Consider the following 16220-nt stretch of genomic DNA (forward strand, 5'->3'; position numbering starts at 1 on the left):
GTTTACAGCAATCCGTTCGGGTATAGTGCAACGCGGCTGTAATCTGTGAGTATGACATTCATAAACATTGTTCATCAAAATGTTATCGTCTTTGTTGGTTTGTGTATAGATGTACAATAATTTTATCCTTTACACGTTTTCATAGGACAACCCATGACAGAAAAAAAAAATAGTTTACTGGGTATTCAGACATTGCTATACTACCTACCTAGTACCTAGTACCTACACATTATGGCATCGGCTGGGGTCGGTATTTCGTATCCCTATGTGTGGGTATAACGCTGACCTTTTTTTTCGGAATATAACTTGTGATCATAATATCATTCCATCGGTATACTGAAAGAGTACCCCGTGTAGGGAGAAGGGACCAACACGCACAAAAGGATCTATATAGTCCGCCACCATATTATGTGTGATTCTGTTTATAGAATGTACGCCTTATAGGACATGCTTGTATAAAATATGTACATGTTTAGAGGGAGTTTATTTGTATACTGTAATGCAATAGCTATTATTTTATTGTTTTGGTGTTCATATTGTACCTATAGCCAGTCTCAATCGTCGTCCATCGGCCAAGGTCCTCGAGAAAACAATTTTACCTCCCATTTGGCAGTTTATTTTGTCGTTTCACCGAATCGACCATTTCCCAGTAAATTGTACGGGTACCTGTGCACACTACTATACAGTACAACACCGGCCAGTACCAGCGTAGTAGTTGCTCGTCGTCGATCAGAGAGCCAGAACGTTTGTATAGGTCAATATCAAAATCAGCGATCGTCGGTACCTTTAAGTCATCGCACATAATATTTACAAGGTAATAATATAGATATTATATTTAAATAATAATAACTACGGGAGTGGAACCCCGGGGACATTAGCCCTTGTTAGTTATACCTATTGCATAACGTGTTATAAAAATACACAGAAACTATGGGTTTTTATTTTGTCGTGAACAAGTCAATATCTCAGGAAATATGAAATACCTACGTGGCTACGTGTAACTTGTAAGTAGAAAAGATGTTTGTATAAATAAAAAATTAAAGCGCTTAAATAATTGTCTTACTTATTTGTTCAAATTTACAAGTAAAACCCACGTGTTATTGTGACATGTTGATCGTGTGTATCTATATTCGTAGAAAACTTATTATGATGGACTTGAATGTAGTGCTTACAATCAATGGTACTATTGCCTTTTTCACGTTACACATATTCCTGAACATAAAGCCTTTGGATCATACCCATTCCTATACTCCGTTCAAGTTAAGAAACGTAGTCGGCGGCGACCAGTTTTCGTCGGGCCCGGGGCCGCTGTAATTTATTGTGATGGGCAGAAACGACTATTTGATACTACCGACTATTAGTCGGTTTTCATCACGTACTACCGACTATTATTCGACTAATAATTTGCACGACCAGCTATATACAAATCATAGAAATTAGTCGAATAATTAGTCGACTATTTTTTTCCAACCAACTAATATGAATAAATGAAATTAGTCAACTAATTATTCGACTAAAATAACTGATAAATCGATAGTAAATTCTAAGAAATTTAAATTGTAGTCGTAATTCTATTTAAAACTAGTCAAAACAAAAATACCGATAATGACACGCACGACGCACACACTACAAAGGTTTACCTATGGGTTTACCATCCCTGCTACCTCAGTACCTTCAGAGAGAATTTTTTCAAAAGCAGGTGAAATCATGTCAGCAAAAAGAAATAGAACACATCCAAAAAATTTAGATATGTTAATATTTTTAATCAAAAATTTAAAACAGTTGTAAATTTGTATTTATTTTTCCTAGTAATGTTTATGTTTCTTTTTTTTTTTTTTTTTTGTTAAATCGAGGACCGGAGGAGGAACCGCGTGAGCATTACTTCCCCTCCGGGCATTACTTCCCCTCCGGACATTACTTCCCCTCCGGGCATTACTTCCCCTCCGGACATTACTTCCCCTCCGGGCATTACTTCCCCTCCGGACATTACTTCCCCTCCGGACATTACTTCCCCTCCGGGCATTACTTCCCCTCCGGAAATGTTTCTTGTTATATTATTATTATTTTTGTTATATTGTTGAATTAAAGTAATTCATGCTAGTTTGCAATCAGTCCAATAAAAATCAGTTGAATAATAAAAAAAAGTCGAATTGAATAACGATAATAAGTTAAATAATAAAAATCGAATAATAATAATTAGTCGAATAATAAAAATTAGTCGAATAATAATAATTAGTCGAATAATAAAAATGTTCGAGTAACTAAATTAGTCATATGTAATTAGTCACTTTTGCCCATCACTGCCTGTAAAGCAACACTTGTTTGTCCCCCACCCACCCACCCACCCATTAAATTATCTGTATACTTGCCGTGTAGTATTTCCACGCCCCTGCGCACAAGTCGGCCGCCGACTACGTTTCTTAACTCGAACAGAGTATATTATAAGAGTATACGACTGCGTATGTATGGTACCACCTATGGACTATGATAGGTTAACCTAACCTAAATTAGTTTTTCTTTTTTTCGCGATCCAATTATTTAGGAACCCTCCTTGTGTGAGTGGGTCATGAGCGTATGTTAGCACACTATTCGGCATTTCCTGTGTGAGATACCTAATGATTATACGGACGACACAAACACAATATTATGTCGATGTCTGATAGACGACACATAGTTCGATCGGCGACCATTGTCCATAATTATAGTAATTAGCGGAGGTATAATAATTATAGTATTACAATGTATGCCATCCTACCATCCTACCTACATACAAATAATATGCTTTAATAGTTTTATCGGTATTCGTTTATTAGGCTTCATAAAATCGTTAAATAGTAATCAATGATAAAATAAATAGTCTCTACTAGTCTTCTCTCTGCCACGATTATTCAAATGTGTTTTAAATAACGACAGTTGGCAACTGATTAAAATTGTATTCGAATAACACAATATTGCACTGTTATATTTATACTATGCAGATAACTATAAGTATCTAGTTAATAATTATTATAATTTATTTTGTTACAATTTGTGTTTAAAATGGGAGTTTTGAAGATGTGTGGAATTTCGTTAGAAATATTATATGAAGCCAATAAACTTGATTGCTTATACTGTTGTGAAATTATTGCTTTTATCATCACATTTTGTAGGAATTAATTATCTGAAGAACTAAGATAGGTAGGTTTCTCTTGCGGCATCAGTATGTATGTTTCATATTTTGACGACATCATGTCATGCATAATGTCTTTTTAGATTTTCATATATTTTAGTACTGCAATAATATGTTACGTTTATATAAATTAAACGGTAAACAGTCAAAATATCCAAATGTAAAATTCAGGGCCTTGCACCCGAATCATTTATTCGGGTTTCGGGTTTCGGGTGCTGGATGTATTTGGGTGTTCAAACACCCGAATACAAATTTTAAACAAACATTTGGGTTTTCAAAACCGTTATTATTCAGGTTAATATTGGTTAATATGGGTGCTGAGAAATCTGGATAAAACAGAACTTTTGATGACCCCCCCCCCCCCCAAAAAAAAAAAAGAAAGTGTTCATGTTTATGTTATTTATAATAAAATATAAATGTTTTACCCAAATTCGCAACGTTTGTTTTTAACTAAACTAGGTTAATTAATGTACAGTAGTTACCTTTTTCTATGAACTATAAGAAATAAGACAATGGGAAAGTAATTATTTAACTACCGATTCGTTTTATTATAGGCATTAGAGTCCACGTAACTCATTTTTTTTTTTACTATATAACATGTCTAAAATCTAAATAGATACTGGAATTAAATAACATACTAGCATATTTAAAAAAAAAATTGTAGGTACTTATTAAAAATATTCAGAAACATTTTATTTGATAAGCAAACAAAAAACAGTCATCAAAAATCAAAATGTTTACAAGGCTTTCTGTGGTCAAAAAATAGTTAACTTGCTAGAGCCTAATCCCATTTAAAAGTAAATACAAAAACATAATGAATAGGTATATTTTGCAAAATCAACAGTTACAACAGATTGATATTTTAATTTTCCATAATGTTACGTACCTATTATATAACAGAATAGGTATTGATTATTTTGTGACGACTTAAAAATTAAAAAAAATAATCTTTATAAATATTATGAATAATATTATTATACTATAACTAAAAGGTAATATAAAAAATATATAGGTATTCACAAATTGTACGATGAAATAATAATAAAATTGAAAATTGAGTAGGTACGTATAGTGAGAGACGCGTCGTAGACTCGTAAACCGAGTGTGATACAAATTTAACAAATTACAAATGTACAATTTCCCACATGCCAAGTCGATGGATATAATAAATAATAAAATATTAAAATGTTTAAAATAGATGGCCATAGGGGCGCTGACTGTTGAGCCATAGACAAATAAAATAAAATATAAATTATGATTTCGTGATTACCGAAAAACTGGTAAATAATAAATATAGCCGCGTATTACGATATTCGAGTTACTAAATTAGATATTATAGGACATAGGTAATTCCGCTTTGGAAGTTCGTCGCAAATAATGAAATAACACAAGTTATTATTATAGTTATTAGTGTTTGGTATTTTGGTCACGGCTGTCAATACTTTCAGTTTTGTTGAGACCACGTCTATTTTATATTGCTATTGGCTATATTTGGATTTATTTTAATAATAAAGTAATAAAGTAATAAATTATATCATATAATAGGTATGAGAAATAATTAAATACTTAATATTTTAATCAGAATCAATTAAATTATTAAACATTTTAATGGATTTTATTTTCAAGAAATTACCCATGATTATTTGTTAGATTGTTCCTGTTATTATTATTATTGATTATTTAACTCTACAAAATCGAACTCACCACAAGAAATACATACGAAATGATATGTCGCATGAAGAATGAGAAAAAAAATTATTCGGGTTTCGGGTGTTTGATTTTTTAAAGGTGTTTAGGGGTGTTAAGGGTTCGGGTTAAATCGGGTGCAAGGCCCTGGTAAAAATTTAGAAAAACGTTTTTATTAATACATCAAAGTATTAAACACATACAATTTTTGACATGTCGACGTCGGTAGGTAATAGGTAATAACCTATACCTACTCAAATATAATCGTCATTTTTACGCTTTTTAGTGGACATTTTTGAAGCACCACAAATCACGAAAATAATAAAACCAAATAGGTAGAGTAGGTACCTAGTACCTACCAATGCCAATTATTGTGAATTGCAAGTGCGACACAACAGGCAACAGCTACGATCTATCTGATATAACAGGGGGAGATATAATAGCTAGGTAGATTATAGGCACACGTACAATAAGTATGGACATAAGGATAATAGCCTATATGGATATAATATTATAATTAATATTTGGATATTTAATAATTTAGATGAAGCTTGATATACTTTAGATAAGAATTATTAATATCTACATTTTACGAACAACGAAATTTATAAATTCAGATAATTGATAAACGTTAAAATCGTATATTGTGTAATACCTTGTACCTACCTAATTTGAAAATGTAGCTAGCTCGAACAAGATAAAAAAGACGCGCGTGACCATCGCTGACCCTAGGTACTGGCTACAGCAATACCCATACTATCCCTAGTCCTCCTATGTTTATATAATGAGAAATAGCCAAATGACCAATGAGCATTTATAAGACTGTTATATAATTTTATTATTTCAAAAATAGTCATGCGTGTTTATCGTCGTAGTGTAGGTATATCGCGTATCAGCTGAACTCGGTAGTATATGCTTCGATCGGCCGCAACCATAGACCTATATAATCTGTAAGTTAGTTTATAGGTCTATGACTGAAACAGTAGATAGGTACCTAAACCATTTATAATTAAACATTAAAGTGTCGGCCGACCAAATAACTTAAAGCTTGGTTTTACTTCTATACCTTAAAAATTATTTTATAGAAATCATTAAATTATTCAGAACCGACGAATTTGTTTAAAATCTAAAATAAAATTGTTCATTTGTTCGTATGCTGTGGAAATTGCGCAAAGCTACACCCCTCTATATCACTTTCCGACGAATCACGCACGCACGGTTGTTCACTCTTGAGCTGTGAAAATTAAAGTCAAATATTTTAATTTTGTGATGTTTTTATGTTGACAGTTTACAAAACAAAATGCACCCGGTAAAAATAAAACAAATAAATAAAACTCATATGAACAAGCCGTAAGTACCTATATCTAACTGAAATAATAAATACATTTATTAAAAACTATAAAGCTTAATTATTTTGATCAGGTATCTCATTGTAAAAGGAAGGGTTAAGCTTATCAACATACTACCTAATAAAAATTCAAGCGGATCTCATCTCAATGCAATAATTTTTGATAACACTTCGGAGATAGAAGTTGTAGCTTTTAAAAACTGCGAAAATATTGCTAAGCTACTACCAGTAAATATATTTAATATTATTCATTACTTAATTATATTATGTCGAAAATGTCAATAAAAGTTTAAAAGTTAATTCACTTTTAAAAATTATAGAACATTTTTTTTTTTTAATTTCAACAGCAATTGAAATTAGAATTATAATATATTATATTATGGATTATGTAGGTATACTATTAAGTTTGTATTTACTATAGAAATAGCCAAAAGTATCGATATAGTGTATACATTATTTATACAATCCTATATTAGCTATCATCATTATTCTGTATCTGTTTTAACCACTGCTTGAAGTGGCTCAAAATAAGTGAATGGATGCCCTCGATTTATATATTTATCATTTATGGTTTAAACAGTCATATAGCTTTGGGGAGTTCAACCACTTCAACTGCTATATACCTTTTTTTATTATACTAATTTACAATATTATATACCTACCTACCGGCTACCGTACACATTTTTGCTTTTTAGTTTGGTGTAATATAGTATATACCTATATCTAAGTAGTAAGTATCTACATATTTTAAATATATTTTGAATTTAAAATATAACAAATATTACATTAATTATGGTGTATACAATATGTATAATAGGTATACGGATTGTTTTTTAAACATGCTCAGCCTATTTCTATGCTTAAATTTTGCATAATTTATTAAAATTCTGATTTTTGGAATTTTTAAATACACTTGGCCATAATTTTGAATCCTTGAGATTTGTTGTATAACTTTAATACAAACTTCCATTTTTTAAATAAGAACCCCCCCTTTTTTATTTTTAATCACCTGAAATGGATATAATATGTTCTTGTTGTTCTAAAAATGTCTTATGATTTCTTCTTTTTTTAATCTGCATATTTTAAGTGCATAGTTTTAGATTTAATAATATAAAAATGTATTTTTCTGAATTTTTCTGGCATATTTGGCCAATTTTTAATGCATAAGTACATGCATTTTTAGAAATTTTTTAGGGCATGAAAATTTGAACCCTGAATATTACTATTGATCTACCAATATAAATTATTTGTAAAAATATTCAAAGTATAATAAATACTACATGTAGTATTACATAATAATATAGTTTATACTTTTATTATACTATTTTAGATTCTGAGCGAAGTGATGAATGTATTGATTTTACAATGATGTATGTTTTTTTTTTTTTTTGTGTCTGTCATCACCTTTTTGGACAGTAAAAGTGCTTCGATTTTCTTCAATAGTAACTTTTCTAATAGGAAAGTGAATTTAGTTGGTACTTTGGGGGATCATCACCGTAGGGACATGAAATTTTGACTGAATATTTATAATTGCATTTCCTATAAACCATATCATTTTCCAAATATTTTGACTTATTTTCAGCTGTTTACGGACATTGTCAATTTCCATTTTTTTTAGTTTTTTTTCTATAAATATCAATAAAATTTTATCTGTTGAGTAAAAAGGCTTGAAAATTTAATAGAAGGGCTCCTAGGTTATTGTTTTAAAGGCAGATGAAAAAAATTAAAAATCCTTAGTCACAGTTTTTATTTATAAGCATTTAAAGTCCAAATTTTGACAAAATACGGAAAAATCACGAAAAATAGCAAATTATTTTGAGTTGAGAATTCATAAAAATTTTTCTTTTTAAATCTAAGATTTGAAAATGTAATATAAGATTACTCATGAGTTTGTCTACCTTTATCAAAAAAAAAAAATGTCTACAAGAAACTTAAATTAAATTTTTATGAGCGTCTGAAATTTATATTTTTACAACATTTGATATTCACTTGATTTCTCATGTAACAATTTTCTTATTTTATTGTAATTAAAAAACGAATGACTGTAGATACTTGAAAATTTCACTGAATGTTTATATTAGCATTTTCTATACACCATAAAATGTTGACTCTATTTGAGCTGTTTACGGACATTTTTTTTTCTATAAATATCAATAACATTTTATTTGTTGGGTAAAAAAGCGTGAAAATTTAATATAAGGCTCCTGATATATCGTTCTAATAGCAGTTGAAAAATATGAAAAATACAAAGGCACAATTTTTTTTTTATAAGCATTTAAAGTTCAAATTTTGACAAAATGTATCAAATTCAGTTAAATAATTTGTTTGTAGTTAAAAATGAATAAAATGTTCAACTTTAATAGCTAAGAATTGAAAATTTAAAACAAGGTTTCACGTACATAAGTAAATTACTAATAAATACCCATAAATTACTTTATTCACAATAATATCATCAAATATACTTAGTAATATCATAGGCTGACTGACCGCTTTGGCTCAGAATCGTTTTTCTTATACAATGATATTATATCATTGAATTCAAATTTAACACCATCCATTACAGTGACTCGCTTGTAACCTAATGTACAGTAGAGCGACATCCACTTACCCACCTTTTTAAGGATTATTATCCTTAGTATAAACATTTCAATAACTCAGAAACTAGGTAGGTAGGTACTAGGTACTGATTAGAATTTAGATACTTCAGAATTTTCTAGAAAATCAACCGTTAAATAATTTGCAGAGTGGGGGTTCTTATTTGAAAAATAGAAGTTTGTACAAAACACTCATTAAGTAGTACAAAAAATATCAGAAATTTGAAAATATGGTCTACCTAAAGACTTAAAAATTCTAAAAATTGTAATTTGAATAAATGTACTTTTAAAGTAAAAAATAAGGGTATACCCTGTATATATATTATGCTTAAAGCATTTATGTACAATGTACATACAACTTATAAATACTAACAGTATGCTTTATACCATTATCTATACAGAAAGTATTTATAAAAAATAGAAAAGCTAAACTTTTTTAAATACAACCAAAATTATAATACATTAATACATTATTATCTTATTATCATCATACAATTATAATAACTTAGGTAGGTACGCTTAGATTTATTAGATCTAATTATTGTCATATGGCCCAAATGATTAATGATTAATCTAACAAACAAAGAAGTACTGGTTTTATCAAAAAAGTAATAATATTTATAATAATAACTATTAATGAATATCATTAGGTATTCATTGTATTTGTATTATCGTATAACTAGTAAGGGGGATGTATTATTTCGACAAAATAAGTAGAGGGATGGAAAATGTAAATTATTGAAAGGGGGAAATCCCCCCCCCCCCCCCCAATTAAACCAATGATACTAACCTTCTTGCCTTCTTTAGTTACCTACATAAAAGGATGTCAGCATACGATTTGTGTTTTCCTCTTTCTCACTCACTCTCTTTTTCTTTGACCCACACTCAAAATATATACAATTATTTACTTTTTTTTTTATAATTTTAGGCAAAATTACTTTTTGACAAAAATTATATAAAAATAATATTTTTAAGACTTTAACAAATTAATTTGTTTAAATAGGTATTGTCTCAAAACAAAATGTACCCAATGTCAATTAAAATGTTTAATACATATTAATTTTTAAGGTCAAATATAAATAAAACACAAAATTGATAGGTACATCAAACCTTCAAAAATACTCTATAATAATATAATTAGATAATTTTATCTAAAACCACTCAAAAAATATTGTGTCAATATATTTCGTCTATGTTAACGATGGTCAGAGGGAGGAAACAAAAATTGTACTCGGACATTATCTTAAGTAAATAATTTTGAAATTTTATTACTTAATTACAAGCAAGCACTATGTGCGCCTGTGCGGATCGAAAATAGGTAGATAATTTGGTATTTGGTGTGTTGTATTAATATTTAATATTATTGAAAAATGATTTTATTTCATAATTTATATGACATTTTAGAAGGACAGAGTTGTAACAATTGAAAATGGTATGTTAAGAGAAGTTGATATAGATTATAAAAAAACCAAGCACAAGTATCAAATAATATTGGGGAATATTTCAATAATAAACATCATAAATAATGACAAGGTAAACATTGGTGACTTTCCACTCCATAAATACACTTCAGGCGCAGATTTAAAAACTCTTATAACAGGAATGATAATTGGTAAGTAAATTATTGAGTATTATTATTAGTTATAAATAGATATTAGAGGCTTATAGCCTCTTTTTGGGCTCCAAGTATTTTAACATGTTTTAAATTTATTAGTTTTTCATGTAAAATGATTATAAATTTTGGTTTTTTTTTTTAAATATATAAATGTTTAATAAATTTTTTAAATTATTGTAAATTATAAATTAGATAAAAACATAAAACATTGCATTAAAAAAATTATTTTATATGTACATTTTTAAGGGCATTATTGTGGTAAAATACAATCTTAGCTATTTTTTAGATCATTTTTCAAAGGTTTTTAAAGCATTAAAATCTGGGCCCTAGTATACGGAGATATAGAATTGTGATTTGTGGGGTTAACATAATCAATATTGATAAGTTGTTGAAAGTTACAATTATAATAAATAACAATAATACTAATAGAAATAAAAGTCTTTATTCAGAAAATAATAATATTGATATCTACGTAACACAAGTCGTGCTCCCGCATCAACATTAGACAAGAATATGTTGTAGAAATTGGCATGTTTATATTCTATTTTAAGTACTTAGGTACTCCGACTTCAAAGAGATAATATACACCTATATAAATACTGAGCTCATCATTGATAAAATATAACCAAATAATAGATTAAATCTTTTTCATCTTTTCTGTGAAATGAGTAATAACTATTCAAAAAACAACCTGGCTCTGAGCTTGATAATTGAGCAATGGACAATGGACATACTATAAGATATAACATTGGTATAGACAATTTAAGTATAATCAATGATAAAAAAAATTAAAAAATTTTAGAAGCATTTTTAAAATTTAAAATGTTATTTATTTAATGTTAAAAAGTGATTGTTTTTTAGATTCTGAATGGAGCGATGAATGAATTGGTTTTAAAATGATGTGTTTTTTAATTTTTGTGTCTGTCACTACCGTTGGGGGCAGTAAAACTGCTTTGATTTTCTTCAACAGTATCTTGTTCGATGGAAAAGTGAATCTATATAGTTGGTGCATTCGAAAGGTCAAATTTTAAAATTCTCAATAGTTTTCAAAATCGCCGAAAAAAACAACTTAAAAATTAAGGAAAAACTGGAATTTTTACGCAAAATTGGTTTTTGATAAAATCGATTTTGGTTTTTGGTGTAACTCTAAAACAAATTAACGTACATACATGAAATTTTCACTGGTTGTTTATATTCGCATTTTCTATACACAATAAAATTTTCAAAATATTTTGATTTGGTTTGAACTGTTTAGGAACATTTTCAGTTCCTAATTTTGTATTAGTCTTTTTTTCTATGAATGTCAATAAAACTTTATTTGTTGAATAAAAAAGCTTGAAAATCTAATAGAAGGCTCCTGATATATTGTTACAATATCAGTTAAAAAAAAAATAAAATTACAGAGGCACAATTTTTTTTTATAAGCATTCTAATATATTATATAGATAAGTATAACAATTTGTCAAAGGAATATTATTTTATAATTTAAATTTAAATTTATTTTCTATTATTTTAAATACCTACAATTTACATTTTTATAGAATCTATGAAAGTATTCCCAAATACTTTTTAAATAATATTAAGATATAGTATTATATGTGTAGACTTTTTTTAGGGAATATTAGCATCATTTTTTTTTTTTTTTTTGAACCCCTGTAACACTATTATTTTCAAATTGTATACGGGTTATTTGTAATTTAAATTAGATGTCATTGGTGTCTGTACCCAAATCGATAGTGAAATGACGTTTAATAGTCGACAGCAGATAATGAGATGGGGAAAGATTTTGGTTGATTCTATACAAGTAAGGAAATAATATTATGAACATCAAATAGCAATAAAAATAATTATAAATGTTTGTATTATTTTTTTTTTAAGATTGAAGTTAGGTTTTGTGATGACAAAGTTGATGGACTCTACAGTGTAGGTAGCACATTGATCTTGAATAGTGTCAAATATGTTAATTATAATGGATTGATGTATTTATCTATTGGGGATTCAAGTTCTGTCCAATTTAATACACAACAGTTATCAAAAGGTATGGATATAAAACAGTTACAACAATTGGAAACAGTTAAGACATTTTGCCAAGGTATTATTAAATTAATAGTGCACATATCGAATATTAATTTATATACTAACAAGCATGAAATATAACTCATTGTTAAGTTTTGTTACACTATGTGCTTTGTAAGTTCTGGTAAAAACTGATTACCTACTGGCCGCTTCATGTTACGTGGAATTGACTAAAGCCGCCAGAATGCATAGTGTGGACCCTAGTCATAAACTCATTACATTAAACCTCATTACAATTGGTTGTGCAAATATCGTTCTAGATTTAGGAAGGGATGAAGCCCTACTATAATAGAATTCAATAAGTTTAAAAAAAAAATTTGGAGATGTTTGGAGATGCTTAGCCTCTAAAGCCCCCCACTATTTGCGCCTATTGTAGTATATAAAATGGTAGGTCCTTATAGTTAAATATGTTATGTAGAAACAGTAGTAAGGGTCTTGAACCCGCTGGCCCACCTTGTCTGTATTTGAAGCAACAAAAGTGCAAACACATTTTAAGCATAGCATGCATTTTTAATTATTCATAGGCAATATGTGTTTTTATTACAAATGCGGTCCATGAGATTTTTCAAAAATAACAGATGACCACTGCCTTAAAAAGGTTGCGGAATGAAGAGGAAGTGGTGTGGCTAAGCACTATAGATCCATAAAAGACTTGAAATCTTTCTATTATAAAATCAAAATTAAACATAGTTGTTGTACAACAACAACAAATTATAGTTTTAACTTATAACTAATGATGAATATTGATAAAATTATTTTTCATTTTTTTTATGAATATTTTATTTTTATTGCAAAAACTACTAATACATTTTATTTTTTATTTTTTTTTTTTGGGGGGGGGGGTGGTTGAGCAGGAAGTAGATTCCTTAGTATATTATACAAAATTGAATATTAATTTAAAACAACACATTATTGTTTCAAACTCTTAATAAAAATAAACCAGTATTTTAATTTTTAAATTACATATACTTCTATATGAAAATCTGAGAATATACATACTATATAAGATTAATTATTGCTTATTCGATTTCAGATTCAATAATTGAATTTCCAGAACAAAGACTTTCGACATCAAGTGTTACTCGATCTTACAGAAGTAAGAACATAATAATAATAAAATAAGCTTAGTTAAATCATCATATTTGTATATACCATATTATGTTTTAGATTATTTTGAAAAAGTCTACTAAATGTCTAAATAGTTAAATTAAGACTAACCTAATCTTAGAAAAAAATCTTTAAAATAAAATATTGTGCGATAATGATAGTTTATAGCAGATTATAAGTTGTTAGGCACTGATGATTAATGATTACAATGACTAATAACCATAGAGGCTTAATATTCATCATTGGAATACAAATTATTATTTTTGACATTTATAAAGATCAGGATCTTAATAATAACACTCTTTTATCAAAGACTGTTTACCTATATTAGATTAATTATTATTGGATAAGTTTCAGATTTGATTGATGAATCAATTGACGAAAGACCTTCGACTTCAGGCTCAACCCCATCCAACAAGAGTAAGAGCATAATAATAAACAGTATTCTTATGTAGTTATGCAGATTTGTAATAAACAATGTATTAATTTAATGGACTAATCATGTTTAAGGGATCCAATTAGCTTGCTATTGATTCATTAAATATTAAGTAATTGTTTAATCAACATTATATCACAAAAAATACTAATAATTTTGGAAATATACTATTTAAGTATGAATATTAGTCATGAAAAGACAACTTTTTTTACTAGTCTATCATTTTTATTGTTTTTTTTATCCAAAGACTGAATACATATTCTATTTCATAATTTGAAGCAGATTATTTTTCTGATAATTTCAATGTATTAAAATTGAATTAATTACTAACATTTAAAGTTTATATGAGTAGAGCACCAGCAAAATGTTGATTCTCTATACTTTGTTCATATCATAACTTTAAAGGTATTAATTATTAGGTACCTACAGACATAAAACTATACTTACCTAGGCACACATTTGAAATATATGCTGTTAGTTAAAAAAGTAAAAACTTAATATACTTTTACAAAAAAAATTGTGCTTACGTATCTTATATTATACTATTGAACTGCTGCTATTATAACAACTTTTGGGGAATGTGGAACCTTGTATTACAATTTCCAAGCTGTTTAACAGCAACATTTTATCGATATTTATAGAAAAAAAATTTGAAAATATCTATAAATAGTTCAAAAAGAGTCTAAATATTTTTTAAACTATACTATGTATAAATATTTGGTGAACATTTTAAGTATTCTATCGACCGCTATTAATTTTTTCGATTACAAAAAAATAAGGAAATCTTTCCATGAGAATTCGTTAGTTTACTGGTGAATATCAGCTAATATCGAAAAAACATAACATGATCTCGTATTAGGTTTTCAAATCTTACATAGGTATAGAGATAAATTTTTTTATGTATTTCTAATACAAAATAAATTGCAAATGTTTGTGATTTTGACTCTCATAAAAAATTATTAAGAATTTACATTCGATTTTTTTTTGAAAATTACCCTATTAACAACTTATGAGAACCCTTGTGTTAAATTTTCAACTTTTTTCACAGATAGAACAATTTTTTATCGACAATAATTTTAAAAAAAACTTGAAAATTTCCTATGTCTATAAATAGCTCAACTAGAGTCAAAATATTTTGAAAATTTTATGGCGTCTAGAAAAAGGTTTTGTAAACTTCAGCGGAAAAATAATGTATTTAAGGTGTTTGTTTTTTGTTACATCAAAACTGGTTTTACGTAAAAATTCCAGTTTTCCATAGTTTTTTATTTGTTTTTTTCTGACGCTTTTGAAAATAACTCGAAGTTTTCTACTTTTATCATTCGAATGCACTTACTATGTTTACTTTACCACCAGAAAAGATAGTTAAAAATCTTAGCATTATTTCGACAAGATATTAATCGTGTACCTACCAATCATTACACGACACATACACAAAACACACTTCATTGTAAAATCGCAACAATTGAAATATAACATATTTAAATTTTAATTACTATGTACGTTTAACACCTCAAAATAATAGTTATTGTATTACTGTCAACAGGAAAAACTCATGATTTCAAAGTTCAAGAAGTTACCCCGAAAATTCAAAAAAAAACCGAATCTGATGAGACATTTTCTGACGAGAGATTTGTTAATTTGGTAATGAATTTCATGCAGACAGTGAACAATAACAAACATGCTGTACAATTGCGCATTTTAGAATTTATCTCAAACATGCTCAAAGAAGATTTTAAATGATATCTTTAACAATAGCTTATGAAATAAACATTTGTAATTTTATCTTTTTATCTTAATGAAAAATGTGACAATTAAGTATTAAAAACTCGGTACTAATTAGCTGCAAAAATAATCATAACAATGAAAATTAAAAACCTTTTATGAACTCATAATAAGTACCCTACCCTAATATAGGTATGCCTATTACCTAATATTATAATTGTATAACAAATAAATAGCTATTAAGTAAGTTTTTTTAGTGAATAAATTTTGCTTTTATTAAATCTTTGTAGTAAACTAAGAATTTATGATGTTAATTTTAAACGGCGATCATCCTTCGGGCCGGGCACGTTTCCCTAGCCGGTGTGGCGCGTATGAACTTAATCGATATAAACTAAGAACACAGATTATAATATGAAAATCACGGTTTAGTACTTATATCTTAAACCAGGATGAAAATCGTATAATAA

General features: G+C 28.0%; 1 protein-coding gene across 5 annotated transcripts; it reads left to right on the forward strand.

Moving 5' to 3' along the window:
• Window positions 1-536: 536 nt before the first annotated feature.
• Window positions 537-15817, forward strand: LOC132939799 (uncharacterized). 5 transcript variants are annotated; one of them, XM_061007177.1, is made up of 9 exons: window positions 537-814; window positions 6143-6205; window positions 6278-6431; window positions 10202-10409; window positions 12119-12216; window positions 12291-12504; window positions 13522-13584; window positions 13947-14015; window positions 15575-15817. In XM_061007177.1, exons 2-9 carry the CDS (start codon window positions 6156-6158, stop codon window positions 15769-15771), a joined length of 1053 nt encoding a protein of 350 aa, XP_060863160.1. In that variant the 5' UTR covers window positions 537-814; window positions 6143-6155; the 3' UTR covers window positions 15772-15817. The 5 variants fall into 5 exon arrangements, with proteins under 5 accessions (XP_060863160.1, XP_060863157.1, XP_060863159.1 ...); XM_061007174.1 differs by lacking the exon at window positions 537-814 and adding an exon at window positions 5767-6073 and having other exon boundaries at window positions 13953-14015; XM_061007176.1 differs by lacking the exon at window positions 537-814 and adding an exon at window positions 5771-6073 and having other exon boundaries at window positions 12291-12450; window positions 13953-14015.
• The last annotated feature ends 403 nt before the right edge of the window (window positions 15818-16220 follow it).

The sequence above is a fragment of the Metopolophium dirhodum genome, chromosome 2 (assembly GCF_019925205.1).
Source record: "Metopolophium dirhodum isolate CAU chromosome 2, ASM1992520v1, whole genome shotgun sequence".
NCBI classification, from domain to species: domain Eukaryota; kingdom Metazoa; phylum Arthropoda; class Insecta; order Hemiptera; family Aphididae; genus Metopolophium; species Metopolophium dirhodum.

Excerpts from the sequence above, each read along its gene's own strand:
- LOC132939799 (XM_061007173.1), top strand. The coding sequence starts at position 6,009 with ATGCTGTGGAAATTGCGCAAAGCTACACCCCTCTATATCACTTTCCGA. Across the intron at positions 6,074-6,142 it reads CGACGAATCACGCACGCACG|TTTACAAAACAAAATGCACC; the intron begins GTTGTTCACTCT and ends TTATGTTGACAG. Across the intron at positions 6,206-6,277 it reads AAAACTCATATGAACAAGCC|GTATCTCATTGTAAAAGGAA; the intron begins GTAAGTACCTAT and ends TATTTTGATCAG.